Genomic DNA, 19,175 nt, shown 5'->3' on the forward strand with positions numbered 1-19,175 from the left:
CTAATGGGCCCCTTTTAAGGGGGAGTTTATTGGGCTTCCCTTAAAAGGGCTCTTTAGGGGGGAAAGAAGTCAAACATGAACTTCCCCCCTAGAGGTGCAAACTAAAATCAACCAAAAAATCAAACACATACAAGGGAGGCCCAAGCCTCCTTACAATCCACAGACAACCATAAAAAACTAAAACAACACGGAGATGGGGCCCATACACGAGGAGTAAGCCGCCATACACAAGAAAGAGACAACACGAAGCAAAACGATGCGAATACGGCTTCTCAAACCTGGTCGCAGAAATTTGGGTTCTTCACATCGGCTTGGGCTCCTCGAAGTGGCTGATAATGAGTGGGGACACGCTCGATTGGATGTTCCTCCATTATCTCCGATGGAGTGGGCTGGAACGCTCCATCAGTGACCCTATCTCACCCACCCTTTTCATATTGATGGAAGACGTCTTCAGTTTATTACACACACAAGCAACCGCCTGAGGTCTCATCCAACCTTCTTTTTAAAAAAGGGGTTTCCCAATCATCTCGTATTCTCTCTTCACAAAAGATGCAATCATTTTCCTTAATGGATCTAAAAATTTCATTAAGGGGTTAATGAGTGTACTTACTATGTACAAAGGGGCCTTGGGCCAGCTGTTCAATGCCTCAAAGATCAGCTTTATGGTGGGACCATCTATCACCGTAAAACGCTCACACATCATTGAACAATACACTTGATACTACTGAGGATGCCTACCTTTTGTCTATCTTGGATGTCCCATCCTTCTTATCCTTGCACACCATCATTATTTTGATGCCTTATTGGCCAAACTGAGAACGAAACTCGAAGGATGGAAACTCCATTTTCTATCTCTGGGGGGGCACATTCAACTCACGTGACACGTCCTCATGAGCATCACATTGCATTTCATAGCAGTACACTCTATATCGTTCGCTGTTATTCGCTCAATGGAGCGCCTATGTACCCGCTTCCTATGGTCGGGTCACCTAATGGGTGGAAACTGACATCATTGGGTCTCTTGGCAAAAAGTATGTTCACCGACGGATGATGGGGTTCTAGGGATCAAGTGCCCCCAAGACGCCCATGACATACTTCAAAAGAAGCTTGTGTGGCGTATGCATACCATGAGCTTCTCATTGGGGCGCTTCATATCAGCCAAGTACAGCGAGTGGGCTCACCATGAGTCTGATATCAAAAGCCCCAAGCGAAGGCGTACTTGGCAATGTCAGTGGCTAGAGATATGCATTGTGATCCATTGGCACATCAACCAAGGCACGATTAGTGCCTTGTATGTTACTTGTCTTGTCGATACCCCCATAGCTTGTCACCTTAGCTTTGTCCACCATCGGCTATGGTTGATCGTGGCTTAGTTGTTGAAGGGGAGCATGAGACTCCTATGGGAGAAACATGGACTTCCATTAGACTCCTTATCGGAAGCTATGGTCACTACAATAGGGAATTTGGACACCCATGCTTGATGGGAATTTCTCTTGTCGTTCCTCTTGGAACAAATTCTAAGAGAGATTCCTTGTGCAGGCTCGGGGTAAACGCATATGACACCTTGGTGATTATCAATCGGGTCTCTTTTTTGGAGATTCATGCTTCCTGGCCTACCTAATGATGATCTGGTGACCTACATTTACTCACCATTGGCGCCTGATATTTCATACCCATAGCACTCTAACACCCCTAGAGTTTATTGACAAGAAATTTATCTAGTCAACAAGCTCTTAGCTTAGCCTTTATCTGCACATCACCATGGCATATTTATAATAGGATACATGGAAAGTGAGAAATTCTTCTTATTTTGTAGTGTCTACCATGAGTGCGCTGGATGTCATCTAACGCATCAAGAAATGGCTACGGAGAACTCATCACCTCGTACTCCCATTGCCTGACGACCGCTACCTACGTGTGACGTTCTCCACACCTAAGGAATTTCGTTTGCTTTGACCCGCATCAACCACCCAGCTACAGATTGTCCATTGGCACCCACAATCAATGGGCTCTCTCAAGCTTAACGTTGATGGTGCAGCCAAACAGAATCTGGGGCCAACCAATGGAGGTGGTATCCTCTAAGATCATACAAGGAGTATAGATTTCTTTATCACATTTATATAGATTTCAAACTAATACAACAACCGAGCCTATGGCGATACATGATGGATTGCCCCTTTGTGAGGAGTGCAACATTAATAATATCATCATATAATTGGAGTGACAGTTGATGATCGATATGCTCTATGTAGGCTCAAGCTCCCAATGGTGTCTCCAAAGATTATGGCAAGACATCATGTAGTGTCGCATGCTCCTGACTAGTATTTGTCACCACCTACGAGAGGGGAACCAAATGATGAATGCAATTTCCAACGATGTGGTATGCTCTTGCACCCCTTTCCTCTATAGTTCATGGCAGGATCTTTCTCAGGAGGCCCTCAGCTGCCATTGTATTGAGAGACTCAACCTGCCAACTCTCCACACTCACCGCACTCCTACGCCCAACGGCCCTTGCTAGTGGCATATTGCATGGAGCACTGGAGGTGGATGTGCATGGCATCTTGCCCAAATGTTGTAATCTTCCCGTGCATGTACGGTAATACCTGATGATGGAGCAAAGAATGCACCTCCTCCATGCATCACCAACTCCGAGGGACAAAAACGAGTTGTAGGCACTTGAGATCTCCTCCAAAGCCTGCACCGGTATCATTATTGTATCTTTTTTTCTTTGCGTCTTGGGCATGGGTGAGTAGGGTCCATATGTAATTGGGATATTTACACTCGATCCACACCTATAAACTCTTCGAAACACTCCAGAATAAGTATGAAAACCCCCCTAGGTGGCATCTAGGGCATGGCTGGATTAGTTTACAAGCACAGCCTTTGGGTTGGTTGTATCTAGCACCGTGTTTTTGCCAATAAAATAAAAAAACTTTTAAAAATAATTTGGAGCTTGAAGATTCTTGAATATTATTGAAGTTCCAAAATAGTCTCACCTAAGGTGATTTAGATTCATAAATAAGTATATTAGTTAAATTCAAGGAAACAATAACTTTTTTTTGGAATCCACCATGTAGTAATTTATACCTAGATTATGCTCCAGTTTAATCAGTCTTTTATTGTTCCTATGCCTTCATGGGATGTTCTAGGGAATACACAAACCCTACATCTATCCTCCAACTGCACGCTTAAGTTTGGAGTAACCAACCCTTCTTATTATTCTTGAGTCCAAATGGAGAAGTCAAATAGAAATTATTTTGTTCATCTCAGGTCAGCATAAAATCACTATAAATTGAAACCCAGAATGAACCCATTTTCCTTGAACTCTGTTCAATCAAGATCTTATTCATTTAATTTATTTTAACATTCAATTTCAACTAATTTTTCAAGATAAACCACTGCTTCAATATTTAGCTCTACTTAAATTCCACTTTATTACATTTTTAAATGAGGTTTGAACTTTTTCAACTCATCAAAAAAAACATGTACATCTTGTAAAGTTTGTCCAATATAGGGAAAGGTTGATATAGTCTAATATTCTGTTTGGCTTGATTTCATAGGGTCCAGGTATGATAATGAGAAATAATGTTTGACATGTTGTGTAAGGCTGGGCCAGAGGAAGTCAAATAGACCTGCTAGGTTTCTTTGAGGAATCAATCATATAACAAAGTCTCATGTGTTTGGGATACATAATCTGTTGTTCTTGAAGATATACCAATCAGATAACATAACTTTGTCACTGTCCGGGGAGTGTTGGGTTATTAACTGTTGACGAATGGCAAAAAATCAAGATATTCCTTATATTATTTCCAGATGGCTCCGAAACTAGACAAGTGGGCCTCTAGTGTTACAAGTATTAGTTGTTTCTGACTCAAAGCATCTGTTACTGTATTTTTAAAATATCTTGTAAGTTTTCAGCTCGCTTGGCATGGCAAGGGTTAATTTGTTTTTGGGACCTCGAATTTTTTTTGTCATTGATCTCCACAAAGGCACTTTGAGATGCCAAGGTCCATAAAAGTTCTCCTTTTGGAGACAGAATCTTATGGATGTCATAATAGAACTGAATTTCTGGATGAAATAACATTAGAACATTGCTAATCCATGGAAACTGCACACATCATTTACCGTTAGAGGAATAGGCCAATCTCAAATGACACACCTTTTAGGATCCACTGGTATGTCTTCGTCAGATATGATGGAACCCAAAAAGGTCCCCTTATTTTGGTAGAATCCACATTTCATCTGGTTGATAAATAAGTGATTTTCCCATGGAAATCCACAAACATGTGTAAGGTGCATCAGTTCTTCAATGGTCTGACTGTAGACCACTGTGTTATCAAAATAAACAGCACATTTCTCTGTAGTTTGCAAAAAGGATGTCGATGTGACCGGTACCAATGAAATGGTACATTGATTCATCTCACTCTTGAGTAGGTAAATCAAGGTGATTATCTCGTAAAACCTTGTAACAGCTTTCATCATTTGGTGTCAGAGCTGTTATTTTGGACAGGTCTATTGATGGTTACTTTCACACCCCATATCAATGTTCTCACCTTTCCTTCGCTTGTTACCTGTGAGGAACCAAATATCAAGCACCTAACCCTGAAGGAAACCATACCAACCTTGGCCGAGAATCTTCGACAAACACTGATGGAGGGATTGCAAAGCTTCAGGAATTGCTTACAGCTTCTTGAAGAGCTCATCAAGGATTAGATGAGCTGTCAGTTAATGATGATGGAAATGATCTGCATCTCTCTGTCTCACTCTCTCTGTCTCCCTCCCTCTGTTTCCCTCCCTGTCTCTCTCTCTCTGTCTCTCTCCCCCTTTCTCTCTGTCTCTCTCCCCCTGTGTCTCTCTCTCCTCTCTCTATCAACTTATGTATCTATCCATCTCCCTCGAGCAATCACCATCCACAAAAAACGTAAATAAGGATCCCCCCTTTTCTTGCAAGGCAAAGAACGAAGACCAACAGACAAAAATGGTATTCATAATGGGCATCAGCATCCACAACAACAAGGTGCTCTCTTCCGAAGGACGAGCTTAACAAGAACAGCTGAAAATCTCTGCTCAACAGGAAAAAAATATAAAACGTTCGAACAATTTACTTCTTAAACAGAAAATGCGTACATAAACACGATTTCTGAAAGGTCACAGCTTCGAAAAAATTAGCCCGAAAACCCCGGATATGACGCTCCTCATCGAAAACAGAGTGGTGACTGTACCTAGTCATCAAGATAGTAGTAAGAGCCTGCGGCCTTCTGCTCCCTGTCTTTGAGAGACTCCAACTTGTTAATCCGCGGCCGGTAGTTAGTCGGATCTCTTCTAAAGGTGATGTCCAGGTGCTGCAGAAAAAAACAACTCTTTCTAACAATTGGGCAAAAAATAGGAAGCAGACAAAAAAATTTTAAAATTTATCTTAAGTAGATAAGAACTTGTAAATTAACTTGAATTCAAATGAGCAGTTGATATTTGAAGGAAAAATGTACAGAAAATTTTACAAGAAACTAGAGCCTGAACTTACGGATAAGAAGCGATTCATCCCAGAAACCAAGGATTGAGGAGTATTAGCAGAACAGTCGATGGACGGCCGTCCCTCATAGACTATGACTTTGTCAGCGAGATAAGTCGCCATGATGAAGTCGTGCTCGACCACGAAGGCTGTCTTTTTCGCATGAAGGATAAATCTCTTGATGACCTTGGAAGCGACAATACGCTGCTCAGAATCTAGATAAGCACTCGGCTCATCTATGAGGTATATGTCTGCAGGCTGCATCAAAATAAAAACCACAAAACCGGGCAATCATGGAGATTTTTTCCCTCTTCAAAATGATACATATTTCTCTTTCAATACTTATTGTAAAGAAAATAATATTTACAGATGACGACATCAATTGTCATCCATGTTGCCATTGTCAGCAGCTTGAGTGACGATGATGACTTCTTCTTCATCATCATCATCCTGCCGCAAATCAGTGACAATGACAATGTTGCCATCTGAACAAGGTTAAAAATGGTAACAATGTTTCCTGATGACACTGACGAAGGGATGGTCATCACCATCATCATCCAGGCAACGTTGAACGGCAGGGACAATGAAGTGAGACAACAACGAGATAAACATCATGATGATGATGAGGATGACGATTTCGAAATGGCCATCGTCATCCCAGCAAGAATGCACGACAGGGACAATGACAACTCATCGTCGTCATCTCGCAATTATAATGAATGGTAGTGAACACTAAAAACCCAGAAAATTGTATTGAAGAAAAGCAATACTCAGATCCCATACCTTCCCCAGACAGAGACACAGCGCAACTCTTTGCAGTTCTCCACCAGATAGATTTTTCACTTCCTGATCCATCAGCTGCTCGATTTGAAGGGGTTTCATGACGTCTGACACAAACTGCGGGTGCATGTATGAATCCCTAATTTTCTTATGCAGCAAATGCCTAACACTGAACTCAAATCTTGGACTGATCTTTTGAGGTTTGTAGGAAACGTTGAATTCTGGTATCTCGGCCTCTGAACTCTCCACCTCATCAGGTTTCAACAGCCCAGCCTGCAAAAAAAACCCATAAATAAGAGGAAGCTCTTTGAAATAAGAGGAAAATACGATAAAATAGGACTCAGAGTCCACAACGAGGATGACGAAGTGTGGGATGACGAATTCATCTTGTCATCACCTCGTCAGCATCTCATATCAGCAACAGATGAGGCTGGCGAATTTGTAAAATCCACCCTACCTTAAAGTTTAGTCATTCTGCACAAATAAAAGGCTAGTGTTTGCTGTCCCTGGATGAAGCCATCATCGTCATCCTCACGAGCATGTGACAACAACAATGATAGATGACGAGTTTGGAAGGCAAGTGGACGAAAATGTGAGAGAGGGAAGGGGCGAAGGGGGAAAGGACGGGAGAGAATGAGGGAGAGAGACAGAAGTGAGCATGAGGGTTGCAAACGAGAATCTTGATAGAACATGGGATGCCACTCGAATAAAGATTGATGATTTTGTGAGTGACTGACGAGTTTGTTATCGTAATCCTGGTTTGGACAAATGAAGGACTATGATATCACTGTCACTTCGTTATTGTCACCGGGAAGCATAACACAATGACAGGATTGCTGCAGTTCTGTTAGTACCAGCATACGAATGAACGTCGTCTTCCCTGTTCCATTCTCCCCGAGCATGACAATAATCTGAGAGTCGGTAAATTCACCCTCCATGACCCGGAGCTTAAAGTTACCCTGGGTTTTACTCATGGTAGGGTACTTATACCGTGCATACGTTTGGACATCCTCCCCAATCTCCTGCGGAGTCTCGGCAACCTAAAAAAGTAGAAAGCAAGGAAGAGACATATTAAGACGGTCACAAAAAACTACCAGTCACTTGGAACGCTTAAAAATTTTACCTTAAAAGTGAGAGACTCATCCCGGAACCGAAGATTCTCAGTGGGCACAAAACCAGCTAAGAATATATTGATTCCTTCTCTCACGGAAAAGGGCAACGTAACAACTCCATAAGCACCAGGTTTTCCATATAAACAGCAGATGAAGTCTGACAGATAGTCGAGGACGCTAAGATCATGCTCCACAACAATAACATAACTGCAGAGAAAAGAGAGAGAGTAATGGCATGATGAGATAAATGCAGGACCTTGGGGGCGAAGTTGTTGGAGAGCCAGTACTGGACATTATATATTTTTTATAATGAAGTATAATCATATAAAACAGCAAAATCGTATGCACCTGTTTGGTCGAAGTAAGGAACGAATAACTTGGGCAGCTTTGAGCCTCTGCTTTACATCAAGATAGCTAGAAGGCTCATCAAACATGTATATTTCTGCATTCTGAATCGCAACAACGGCAATTGCAAATCTTTGCAGCTCTCCACCCGATAGATCTCCCACACTGCGATCACTGACTTGGTTCAAATCGAGGTCTACACAAAGATCTTCCTTTAATCCTCTTTCATCTTTTTGGTCAAGAACCTGTCCTACATTTCCTTGAACTGCTTTTGGAATATGGTCGACATACTGGGGCTTAATAAGTGCCTAATTTAAATGAAATCGACACGTTTAAAAATTCTAGACGAACTAAAGAAATAAACGAAATATATGCGGAATTAAATAATTAAATGAAAATTAACAAGTGAACTTGAAATCAAGAGGCCGCCAGAAACATGTGAAAAAGTAAGACCTTTAGATTATCTTCCAGAATACGAGTGAAGTAATTCTGAAGTTCTGATCCTCGGAAGTAAGTCAGTATTTCTTGCCAGTCCGGGGGACTCTACAAAACATAAGTCGCCAAAAAGATGTCAGTGCAAGTAAAATTAACGAGGAAGAATTCAACAAAAATCATAACTCATCGGAAGTATTACATTGAACCGACCCAAGTTTGGTTTCAACTTCCCAGCCAATACTTTCAGGGCAGTAGACTTGCCAATACCGTTTGTACCAACGAGACCAAGAACCTGACCTGGGCGGGGAACTGGAAGCCTGTGATGAAAGCAATATTAAAAAAAAACCTAGATTCCGAATTAAGAAAAATCAAGGCATCAAGGTCATTGCCTAATGAACATGCAAACCTATGAAGCTTGAAAGTGTTTGGACCATATCGGTGAGTAGTATCTTTATCCAGATCCTTAGGCAGGTTAATGATTTGAATGGCCTCAAAGGGGCATTTCTACAATCACAGGCAATAAATTTGATCATAATGTCGAAACCTGATACGTAAACCGGATGGTAACAGTCCATACCTTGACACAAATGCCACATCCTATGCATAACTCTTCGGAGATAAATGCAATTTTTGAGGCGGGGGTCACCTCGATACAAAGTTTTCCTTCAAAATAATAGATAGAACAGAAGTTTCAGAGAAATCTGACGGTGAGAGAAATAGCAAAATGTACAAAACAAGTAGGGCCTTCAGCATTCTTTCGGAATTAAAAAGGCAGAGACAAAAGATAAAAATACTTTCAAATTTAGAGACAAAGGCTTTTAAATGCGCTCCCAATATTAAACTTAGCTTCCAATGTCGGAAAGTAAAATAACTTGAGTGGTAAAAACACTATGGCAAATCCAAGAACACAGCCTAAAGTAGAAATTCTCATTGATTTCGCGCCTCCTGGAAAAATAGGCAGAGGACCAAACTGATACATCTAACTGTATCATCCAGAAAATTGATTCATCGAACCGTATAATCTCGGAAACACGGGGCCACATGCAGAAACCAGAAAGATCGCAATAATTGAAGGAAGATACATACGGAAATTACTCAATCAAATTCACAGTTCTATGAGATACGAGAAAACAAAGAATGAATTCCTAAATCATCGATGAGCCACATGCATCAATCATCTTGTGACCTAGAAAAATGACCTCAATGGTGAAAAATTAAGCCGTGACAAGATTTAAAAGCAGAATCCTAAAAAATTAATCATCAAAATAGCCCGAATCAGGAAAAAAAAACGATAAAAATCGGGAAGAATTCACAATTCAACAACGACCCACCAGTTTTAACGACAGGACAGCTCTTTTTGCACTCCTGGCGACATTTTTTGGGCTTACAGCGATCGGAGCTGACGATGGCGATACGGGTCAGGCGATCTGCCATCGGGCCGCAGGAATCCAAACTAAAGCGACCGCCTTTGGACGAACCCTACACGCGAAGGGCGAAGCTGAAGAGAGTTTTAGAGGCGGCGGAGGCGAGGTGGATGCTTTATCGGACCTTCCCGGGTATCAACAAAACGGCAATAGACCCGAAATTGAAATTAGACCCGATTAGGGTTCGCCAACCGTCGTCCAACACGTCGTCCGTCAACGTCACTGGGACGTGACGGGAGATGAAGACGTGACGGAAAACGTGATTGACGGGATCGATGACGATGACGTGACGGGAGATGTGGGCCCCATTAGAGAAGTGCATGTGTTGGGCTGCAAATTTCCACACGACCTGTGCAAAAATTGGGTCCCACCCAAGTACTATAATTCTGGATCGTCCGGCCGATGGACGGGACGGGATGAAGATCGTCCGTCCGACATCCGGCATCAGTCCAGGGACGCGGATGGGATGGTTTCTTCGTCCGAGACCTCCAGAGGGACGGTTATTTCTTCTGAGTAGATGAAAACCGTCCCGTCCGTTCTTCTAGGGACGAACTTCCATCCCAGTTTTATTCCAACGTCGCAGACGGGATGATTTTTTCATCCTGGGACAAAAAAACTGTCCCGTCTGCGTCCCTGCACAATACCCGATTAGGGTTCACCAACCGTCGTTCAACACGTTTTCCGTCACATCCCAGTGACGTGACGGGAGACATGATTGACAGTGTCAATGATGTGACGGAAGATGTGGGCCCCCATTAGAGAAGGGTGTGTGTTGGGCTGCAAATTTCCACACTACATGTGCAAAAGTTGGGTCCCACCCAACCCACTTTGGGAGGCAAAATTAGATGCGTGTGGAAATTCACATCTCAGACTGCACAAAACCTCACAGTCCAGGTAGAGATGTGAGAGAAACAGAGAAGACAGAGCAAGATAAAGAGACGGAGAGGAGAGGCACAAGAGATGATAGAGAAAGAGAAGAGCGATTAAAATAGAGAGGGGGAGGGGAAGAGGGAGAGGAGAGGAGCGAGCAAGAGAAGACTAAAGGGAGAGAAGAGAGAGAGAAAAAACTAGAGGGAGAGGAGCAAGTGAGATAGAGAGAGAGAGAGGAGAGGAACCAATGAGAGGACAGTAGCTGGAGAGGAGTGAGTGAGACTGAGAGTGAGGGAGAGAAAAGGGAGAAGAGAGAGAAGGACAAGACAGAGAGAGAGGTCGAGAAGATCAAGCAAGTGTGTGAGAGAGAGAGAAGAGTGAGCAAGTGAGACAAAGAGAAGAGCAAGTGAAACAGATAGAGAGAAAGCCGAGCAAGAGAGACAGAAAAGAGATCAAGGAAGAGAGAGAGAGAGACATGAGAGGGACGGAGACAATAATTTTTAAAATAAATATTCAAAAAGAACCACACATTTGTACCCCACCGGCCTTTGTGTAGTGTGACGTGCAGTTTCTAGAGCAAGGGTACGATTTTAAATTCAAATGGCAGTGGAACATGTCACAGAAATGAGCCATATCTGGATGGGTGAAGTGATGGGATGGCACATCCAAATGGCAGTGGTGATGACATTGTAAGGAAGAATTAAAGATTTATCCCTCTCTCTCTCTCTCTCTCTCTCTCTCTCTCTCTCTCTCTCTCTCTCTCTCTCTCTCTCTCTCTCTCTCTCTCTCTCTCTCTCTCTCTCTCTCTCTCTCTCTCTCTCTCTCTCTCTCTCTCTCTCTCTCTCTCTCTCTCTCTCTCTCTCTCTCTCTCTCTCTCTCTCTCTCTCTCTCTCTCTCTCTCTCCACAAACTTCTCTTCATTTGTTTACACCCAGAAGCTGAAGGGCAGCTCCGATCTCGGATGTGGGAAAGATAAATAAAACACTTTACTTTTCCTTTGTGATTAAGTTATTATTCACTTTCCTTGAATGGATAGTCCCCTTGATGCTTGCCACCTCCCACTGCCACTCTTAATGTCATCAATGTCACTACCGGCTCGTTGTCACTAGTTCTACCTTTCTGTTGTACAACTTTATTAATGCTCTTTGACATTTATTTCATCTTAGATTTGTATGAGTGTTATATAATTATGAAAAAAATCAATCACCAACCATATTTTACATGGTCAGTAAGGTGTAGCAGTCTTTTTTTCTACCAACTAACCTATCCAGAATACTTGATGGGCGGTGCAACTTCTTGGTACTGTACAAGAAGAATAGGGGAATGAGTGCTTATGCCTTTTGCTTGTGATTTAATTTTTATATTTTGTTTTTTATACTCACCTCACCTTATCTCTTTGGGCCTAATAGTTTCTGTCCTTTTTTTAGGGACACACATTCATGTTATCTATTCACTTACAAGTATAATTGACTATGTATAATTGATTAGGAAAACGCTTCTTGATAATGTCATCTATAGATCATGTGAGTAAAGCACGAAAGCAAGCTCATCAAATTACCATAACTAAATGTGTCTCCTTATTGCATGGAATCCACCCTGCATCCCTCAAGTAGACTTCATAAGATCCCTGCATTTCTTCCTACTTCATTTAGGTTAACCTTTATCTCAGATGTCCCTTCTCATGGAAATATATGAAATATATGTGGCCGACAAGCCAATCACACATTCCACATCTGGATCCATGTTCATCAATAGAACATATTCAAGTGGATGAGGGACTATACATATAGGGTAACCGATGATGAAAAGGTTCTAAGAGTTAGTCGATACACACTCCTTTATATCTTCTAGAACACAAGGTGTAGCTTGGCACCCATGTGTTGGAGACTCGACCTATCGATTGGGTTCAATCAATCAAACATTTATTAATCTATATGATGATATAGTTAATTAATTTGGAAGGCCAATAAAGGTTATTGGGCCGTTGGAGTCGTTAACTAGACTGATACATAAGAATATGATCTTTTGGATGTCAGAAGATATACTTAAGTTTTAGGGATTTTTACAAAAAATACCCACTTAGTATAAATAGGGAAAGGCCCTGAACGAAATTCACCCGGGCCAGAATTGTTCAGGAATCTTTCCCTTTCTTCTCCGTTGTCCCCACAACCCCTATCCACTCTTGATGTGATCGGGACAAGCTAACAACAACGACGGAGAAAGAACGGGGCTCGTCAATGAGAAAGAGGAAATTCGACGTGCCGAGGATCATGTGGATACGCCTAGAGGCTGCACACTTGAGCAGCTCGACTATCTCACTCCGGGATCCAAGAAATCACGGATGAGATCCGTGCAAAGGTACTTAGTTTCATGGTTGTATCGATGTCGTTCGATTCCGCAAAAGTCTTCCACTGCGTGTTGTTTTGATTTCTTCATCTAGATCTAGGCCTATAGAACCCAACACCTTCATCATCATCATCATGGCAATTAGTATGCCTTAAAATCAATGCATGTTCCCTGTAATAATGCAACATATCCAATGCAGTTGATTTTCTCCAAAACTCATTTGGTCTTTCCAAATCAAGCTCTAAATCTTTGACTCCCATTTAGCCACTTCTCAAATCCTCAAGATTCAGCCTCAAAGAGACTATGACGAGTGAAAAAATTAAATTATTTCTCTAAAATATGAGATAGAAAATAGTCTGAGGTATTTCCTTCAATATGATGGTAATCACGTGGAATCAAATCTAAACTCAATGTAATATTTTTTTCTTACGTTTTATTATGATGATATCACTTATTATCTCAATACTAATTAAATAACCAAATGACAATTAACCCAAAGATCAGCCTCAGTATTAATACTCTATCACCAAATCTCAATTTCACTTTACAACTTTATACATCAAACCATCTTACCAGTTCACATTGTCTCAATCTCCACTATTCTCTTCCAAAAGGAAAAACCGATCACTACACATTCCCCAACTAATATATGCTCTATGTAGCATCCAATTACAATATCTCACTTTCATTCCCACAATTCTCTATATTTAAAATTTTATCCCCAAGCTCTCTTCGCATCAGTTCCCTATATTTTCACAAGATTTATGATAACAATAGCTCTCAAACAATGAATACCTTTCAATAATGAAAATATTTTTGACGATAAGTCTTAGAGGTTTGATTAATAAATTCGATAACATATTAAATCACGCAATTAGGATCTCAAAATTATCAGTTTTTTCATTATTATATCAATTACATATTTTCAAAATATTACTTCAGAATTAATGTGAAATATGCAAATATATCACATGTAAAGCTTAAAAAATTATCTTATCTTATTAATAAAACAAACTAACTTATCTTGTAAATATAAAAGTTAAATCACTATAACGAGCCATCATGAATGGTTCAAAAAGCGTATTCTATAATTATTTTCAATAAGCAGTACTTAAGGCTCTAGGCTGAGAAGAAAGAGAAACTTTTAATTTGTTATGTGCCCAAACAACAGATTCAATAAGTTCTCATCAATAACCATGACCTAAATAGAAACATTAAGCTGAAATCCCACACAAAATGAGCACCTAAGAAGGAAAGACCATATGCAGATAATGAAGAATCGTAAATCTACATCTATCAATTTATTGTGAAAGACCAGATTGGCCCGTTCTGCCATAAGTACCTCCCAATTCTACTGAATAAGATTCTAAAATGGGTCTGAGTCAGTGATTCAAAACTTATTCCTAAACCTTAGATCACAAAAAAATTTCAGGAGTTATGATACCAATAAAGCTCCAATTATCATGAGTATCTTCTGATTACTTACTTAAGCTAGCAAATGATTAGGCTCAATTAAATCCTTGTATCATTTCTTCTATTTCTTGATAAAAAGAAATATGACCAACACTGGTTCTAATGTATATAGAACAAATTTCTTTTCTGACACTTCTTAATATTCAAAAGTGTTTATAAATATCATGGTAGGTACCAAAAGATTCATGTTGAACTTCCAGCAGAACTTCATTTGGTGTAGAATCAATTTATGATCAATGATTGGCATAGATTTTTTCATGAATAGATATCCCAAAAGGTGAATATAAAATTTTAATAAAATAAATTTTCAAATTTAGATAAATTTAAACTATTGACGAAATATTATCATAATTTTGCTTAACCACGAGTAAACGAGGTGTTCTCAATCGGCGAAGCCTCCAAAGCTTGAGGTGATCTCAATGAGCGATGCCTCTAGGTGTTCTCAATCGGCGAAGCCTCCTTGGACTTAACTGAGTTCTCAATCAGCGAAGCCTCCAAGTACTGAGCTTAGGATTTCTCAATCGGCGAAGCCTCCTTGAACTTAGCTGAGGAGTTCTCAATTGGCGAAGCCTCCAAGTACTGAGCTTAGGATTTACCAAATTTTAATAAGAAGATTAGTTATGTATATAGGCAATAAAGAATTATTCATAATTTAATGAAAAATATTTATGTTTTATTTTTTCTTAAATATGAAAATAGTTTTGATTGAAATTCAATTGATATCATCATGATTTAATAATTTCAATTTTCAAAAAATATTTAGAACTCCAAAAAAGCTAGAATATGAATTAGCAGTATGAAGAGATTTGAATTAATTAAATTGTGATATATCTTTTTAATAAAATTTTGAACCTTAAATCCCTTGGCCAATATTGTGGAATAATTAGAAAATGAGAAATCCCATGAAATAGTTGATGAACTTGTTTTTATTTCCAGAACATGTTCTATACCTTGGCATCTAAGGTAATAGCTACTCTCACCAATCTATTGGGTTAAATATATTAATGAATATTTAATCTATATACTAGATGTATTTTATTTGGGTTGTAAAATAAATAGTTATTGAAATTATGGAGCCAGTAAATATATGTGCAAATGTGTTTAGAGGGTTACACACATATGTTTTTATGACGCTTGATGATATAATTAAAGTGCAAGAGTTTTTTTATGAAAACATTCATCATTTATAAAAGGACCAAAAATCTCAATTTAGAAATACTCATGCAATATCCTCCTTCCCCCCTTCTTCTCAGTTACTTCTTGAGTGCCTTCCCCTCCTTATGTGATTGGAATAGTGAGAATATTCTATCATATCTAAGGTGGCACTGACCAATAAGAAGATGACGAGATCTAATGTGATGAGGAGTGTTTGGACATGCCTAGATGCCAAACATCTGCAACTTGAGATGACTCATTCAGAAAACCAAATGCTATAAGATTGGACTCCACACAATGTGATTGATCATGAATGTGTTATGAATTTTAGTTTAAATGTTTGACTCAAATGTTGTCTTGGATTGCGAATCATGGCAGAACCCAACACTAGTGAGCTTTGAGGAACTAATGATAAGATGGATACTTTAGGACTAGTAGAAGATAATATTTAGTACATAATATTTGAGTCAAACATTTAATATTTTACATATAATTAAATACCATGTGTGACATGTAATGAGTATACCATGTGTGACAGATGAATCAAATATTTTACATGTAATCCCATTAAAGACTCCAATTTAATGCATGCATTAATATAAATTTTAAGACTACTTTGGGGTCATTATGTCCATATTATTTCCACTTTAATGGGAAATTACATTTTTTTGTTAAAAGGTACATTCTTTGAACGGATTAACAAGGCCTTTTTGTTAAAATCACATTTTTTGAATTTTACATGATTTCTAGGCCGAATACTTTGACATTGTTTTTTTTGAACATTTTTTTTAAGAGACGGAATATTTTTTTGGGCTTAATTATCCTCTCGAATGTATTGCTCCTTATTTTTTTGGTTTTTATTTTTTTAAAAAATGAGGAAGGAAATAATAGGTTATGTTGCAACGCCTAACGCCCAAGCCAGCTATGCACAGTAGTGTTCAAGCAAACCACATGCAAGTGAACCAGCATCGCTTAAGCCAGCAAGAAGCCATCGAGCATTATCACACAAGCAGGCTCAGCGCCAACTAAGGCAGCTATAGAAGATGCCCAGAAATGGTCCAAGGCAGTAGCCAGCTAGGCGCAGTAGTGTTCAAGAAAATTGCATGCCAGTAAACGTAGCATCACTTAACCCAGCTAGCAGCCATCGAGCACTAACGCACAAGCAGGCGCAGTGCCACCCAATGCAGCTATAGAAGATGCCCAGAAATGGCCCCAAGGCAGGAGCTAGTCTAGGTGAACGATCAAGGCCTATAAGTAGGCCTAGAAACAGAGGAGTGCATATCATGCAAATGAGCGGGGGAGGATTACTTTAATTCAACCTGAATTTTGGTTCATGATTTATATAGCATCCGCATATTCTAATTTTTTTGATATGGGATTAACTTGAACTTATTTTCCAACCCGCAAGTAGGTCGGGCCGAGGAGAATAAGAAGATGGAGCCATGGTAAAATGGGCCACAACTCATGGAAATTACGAGACAAGGATAACCAAGCTTCGAGCTAACCCAACCCAAAGCTTGTGTCATAGCAGGCTTATTTAAATCCCCTGTAATGATAAACCATTTGATCTTTTTAGAGAACACCAGATGGCTGAATCAAATACCCATAATACCTCATTCTATTTATTTTAATTTTAGTTTCTTTTTTTCATGCAATGAGTTAGAAGCCATGATGTTGACTAGGATATTGTGGGCCTCCAAATTCAGGGTACTCATTGGAGAAGGATTTTTTCATCGCTCAGCTAGCTCAAGAAGGGACATAAGGAGCTCACAACCACAAAATGAGTCAGCATGGAGGAAGATGAGCCATACTACACACCAAACCCAGGGGGTGATGACTATGGTCCCCATCATCAACTCATTTGAATCACGAGATTCTGGTAACCTTCTTGAACTCCTCCAGTAGATTATTGCCTCCACACACTCTCTCTAGGGGTTATTCACAAAATAAAAGGCACGACTTTAAGAGAAACTTTAGGTATTTGTTGTAGAAATTTCATGAATGAATATGGAACATAATCACTTTAATCTGTGCATAAATTATTTCATTTGTCACACGCCACTGTGTCATCCATTCATTGTAGAAATTTGATGCCACCACAATGTGCTTATGGTGCATCTATTATGGCTTTGCTAAAAAAGTGAATCCCCTTGCATGACTACAACTACCATAATTAATGGTACGTGTGATTCATGATTCACATGCCACACTTAATCTACACTTGTATATAACCTGGTCATCAGATAGATCTAGTCACATGCTCATGTGTAGCGTTTGCATGTCCCAAGCTCGATGTCGGATGACGATATCGGCGGCGGAGGTTGTAGTAGATCTCATAAATGGGCTATCTGATATATTTTACACTGTTATCTGGATACCGGTTGATGATATCAGAAATTGGTTGCTACAATATTGACACTCGACTTGTTATCTGTCCTGACATCACCATACGTCTTGTGTCATGGATTGGAAGACTATATCTGATATCAGTGTCAGATATAATTTTTTTTGATATTCGACATACGAATAGAAAATATCTATTTTAAATATATAATGCATAACTAAGCTATTAGGCGCTATATATATAGTATGTTTGAGCATTCATTAATTTTCTTCAAGGTTTTCAATTATTTTCATTTAATATTTTGTACTTAGTCTCGCCTAGTACAAAATGGGCCCACTTAAACGAGTTGCTGGGGCCAATATGGGCATATAGTAGCCACAAGGGGTAGGGTGCGTGTTTTTTTTTCACATGTATTTATATTATTTAAAACATTAATATCTTTTCCATTTGGTGCATTACATGCTTGTTTTTTAAACCTGTATCCATATATGGCATATAGTTATTAGGATACTGATTTTTGGCAGTTTCAGATATCGGATGTCAAACGGATATCTCATATCTAGTTGATATCAGATATCGGGACAAATACCGTAGGCCTTCAGACATGGTAGATCCTGATATCTACCATGTCGCATGTCACTTGTCCGATAGAATGTCAGATGGATATCGGACATGTAGACACTACTCACCTGCCATGCCACTACTAGTGATACATGCTGCAAACACAAATTATGATCATACCAGTAATCACAGTCGTAGCCACAATCACAGCTACAGCCTGACACTGGCTGCGTGCAACTGATCCCGTGTGCCCTTACAGCCTGCGCCATACGCGCACTGTTGAACCTTCTTAAGCCACAACCAGAACGCTGGAGGAGGTCAATTTTACTAATTATATAAATTAAATATACAGAATCTTAAAATGAACAAATATTTTTCACCATTCCTTTTAAAAATTTCTTCTCATGTCTAATTAGAAAAACTGGGGAAAATAAAATAAAATAAATACATGCGTGTACAATCATAAAACCTTATTCTCTCCAATAGTCTACTGATTTCAAAACCTTTCTCCCTGTGCATTCGACCCTCACTTACCTTGTACTAAATTAAAAACTGAAAAATTGCTGTCTAAACCAGTACTCCCTAGCAATATTGTAAACACTAAATTCTAGGGCAAATACAACTTGAAGTAACAAACTTTGATCCCTGACAACACCTAAAACACTAAGCAAATCATGCTGACAAATATAATTTTAAGTAAGAAACTTTGAACTTTAGGGAACAGGTGTAACTTGAAGTAACTAACTTTGATCCCCGCCAACACCTCAAATACTAAAATGCTAAGCAAATTATTCTGACAAACAAAACTTTTTGCTAAAAAAC

General features: G+C 39.5%; 1 protein-coding gene across 1 annotated transcript; it reads right to left on the minus strand.

Annotated features, from left to right (window-relative positions):
• Positions 1-4,971: 4,971 nt before the first annotated feature.
• LOC144709324 (ABC transporter E family member 2) lies at positions 4,972-9,699 on the minus strand. The gene is made up of 11 exons (XM_078582853.1): positions 9,513-9,699; positions 8,759-8,844; positions 8,588-8,685; positions 8,381-8,498; positions 8,200-8,289; positions 7,750-8,054; positions 7,413-7,608; positions 7,144-7,329; positions 6,293-6,562; positions 5,522-5,767; positions 4,972-5,342 (listed from the first exon to the last, which is right to left on the minus strand). Exons 1-11 carry the CDS (start codon positions 9,613-9,615, stop codon positions 5,223-5,225), a joined length of 1,818 nt encoding a protein of 605 aa, XP_078438979.1. The 5' UTR covers positions 9,616-9,699; the 3' UTR covers positions 4,972-5,222.
• Positions 9,700-19,175: the final 9,476 nt, after the last annotated feature.

The sequence above is a fragment of the Wolffia australiana genome, chromosome 11 (assembly GCF_029677425.1).
Source record: "Wolffia australiana isolate 7733 chromosome 11, ASM2967742v1".
Taxonomy (NCBI): Eukaryota; Viridiplantae; Streptophyta; class Magnoliopsida; order Alismatales; family Araceae; genus Wolffia; species Wolffia australiana.

Coding starts and splice junctions, on each gene's coding strand:
- LOC144709324 (XM_078582853.1), bottom strand. CDS start 9,615: ATGGCAGATCGCCTGACCCGTATCGCCATCGTCAGCTCCGATCGCTGT. Junction 8,845..9,512: donor CTGTCCTGTCGTTAAAACTG/GTGGGTCGTTGT, acceptor ATTATTTTGAAG/GAAAACTTTGTATCGAGGTG. Junction 7,609..7,749: donor TCCTTACTTCGACCAAACAG/GTGCATACGATT, acceptor TTTTCTCTGCAG/TTATGTTATTGTTGTGGAGC.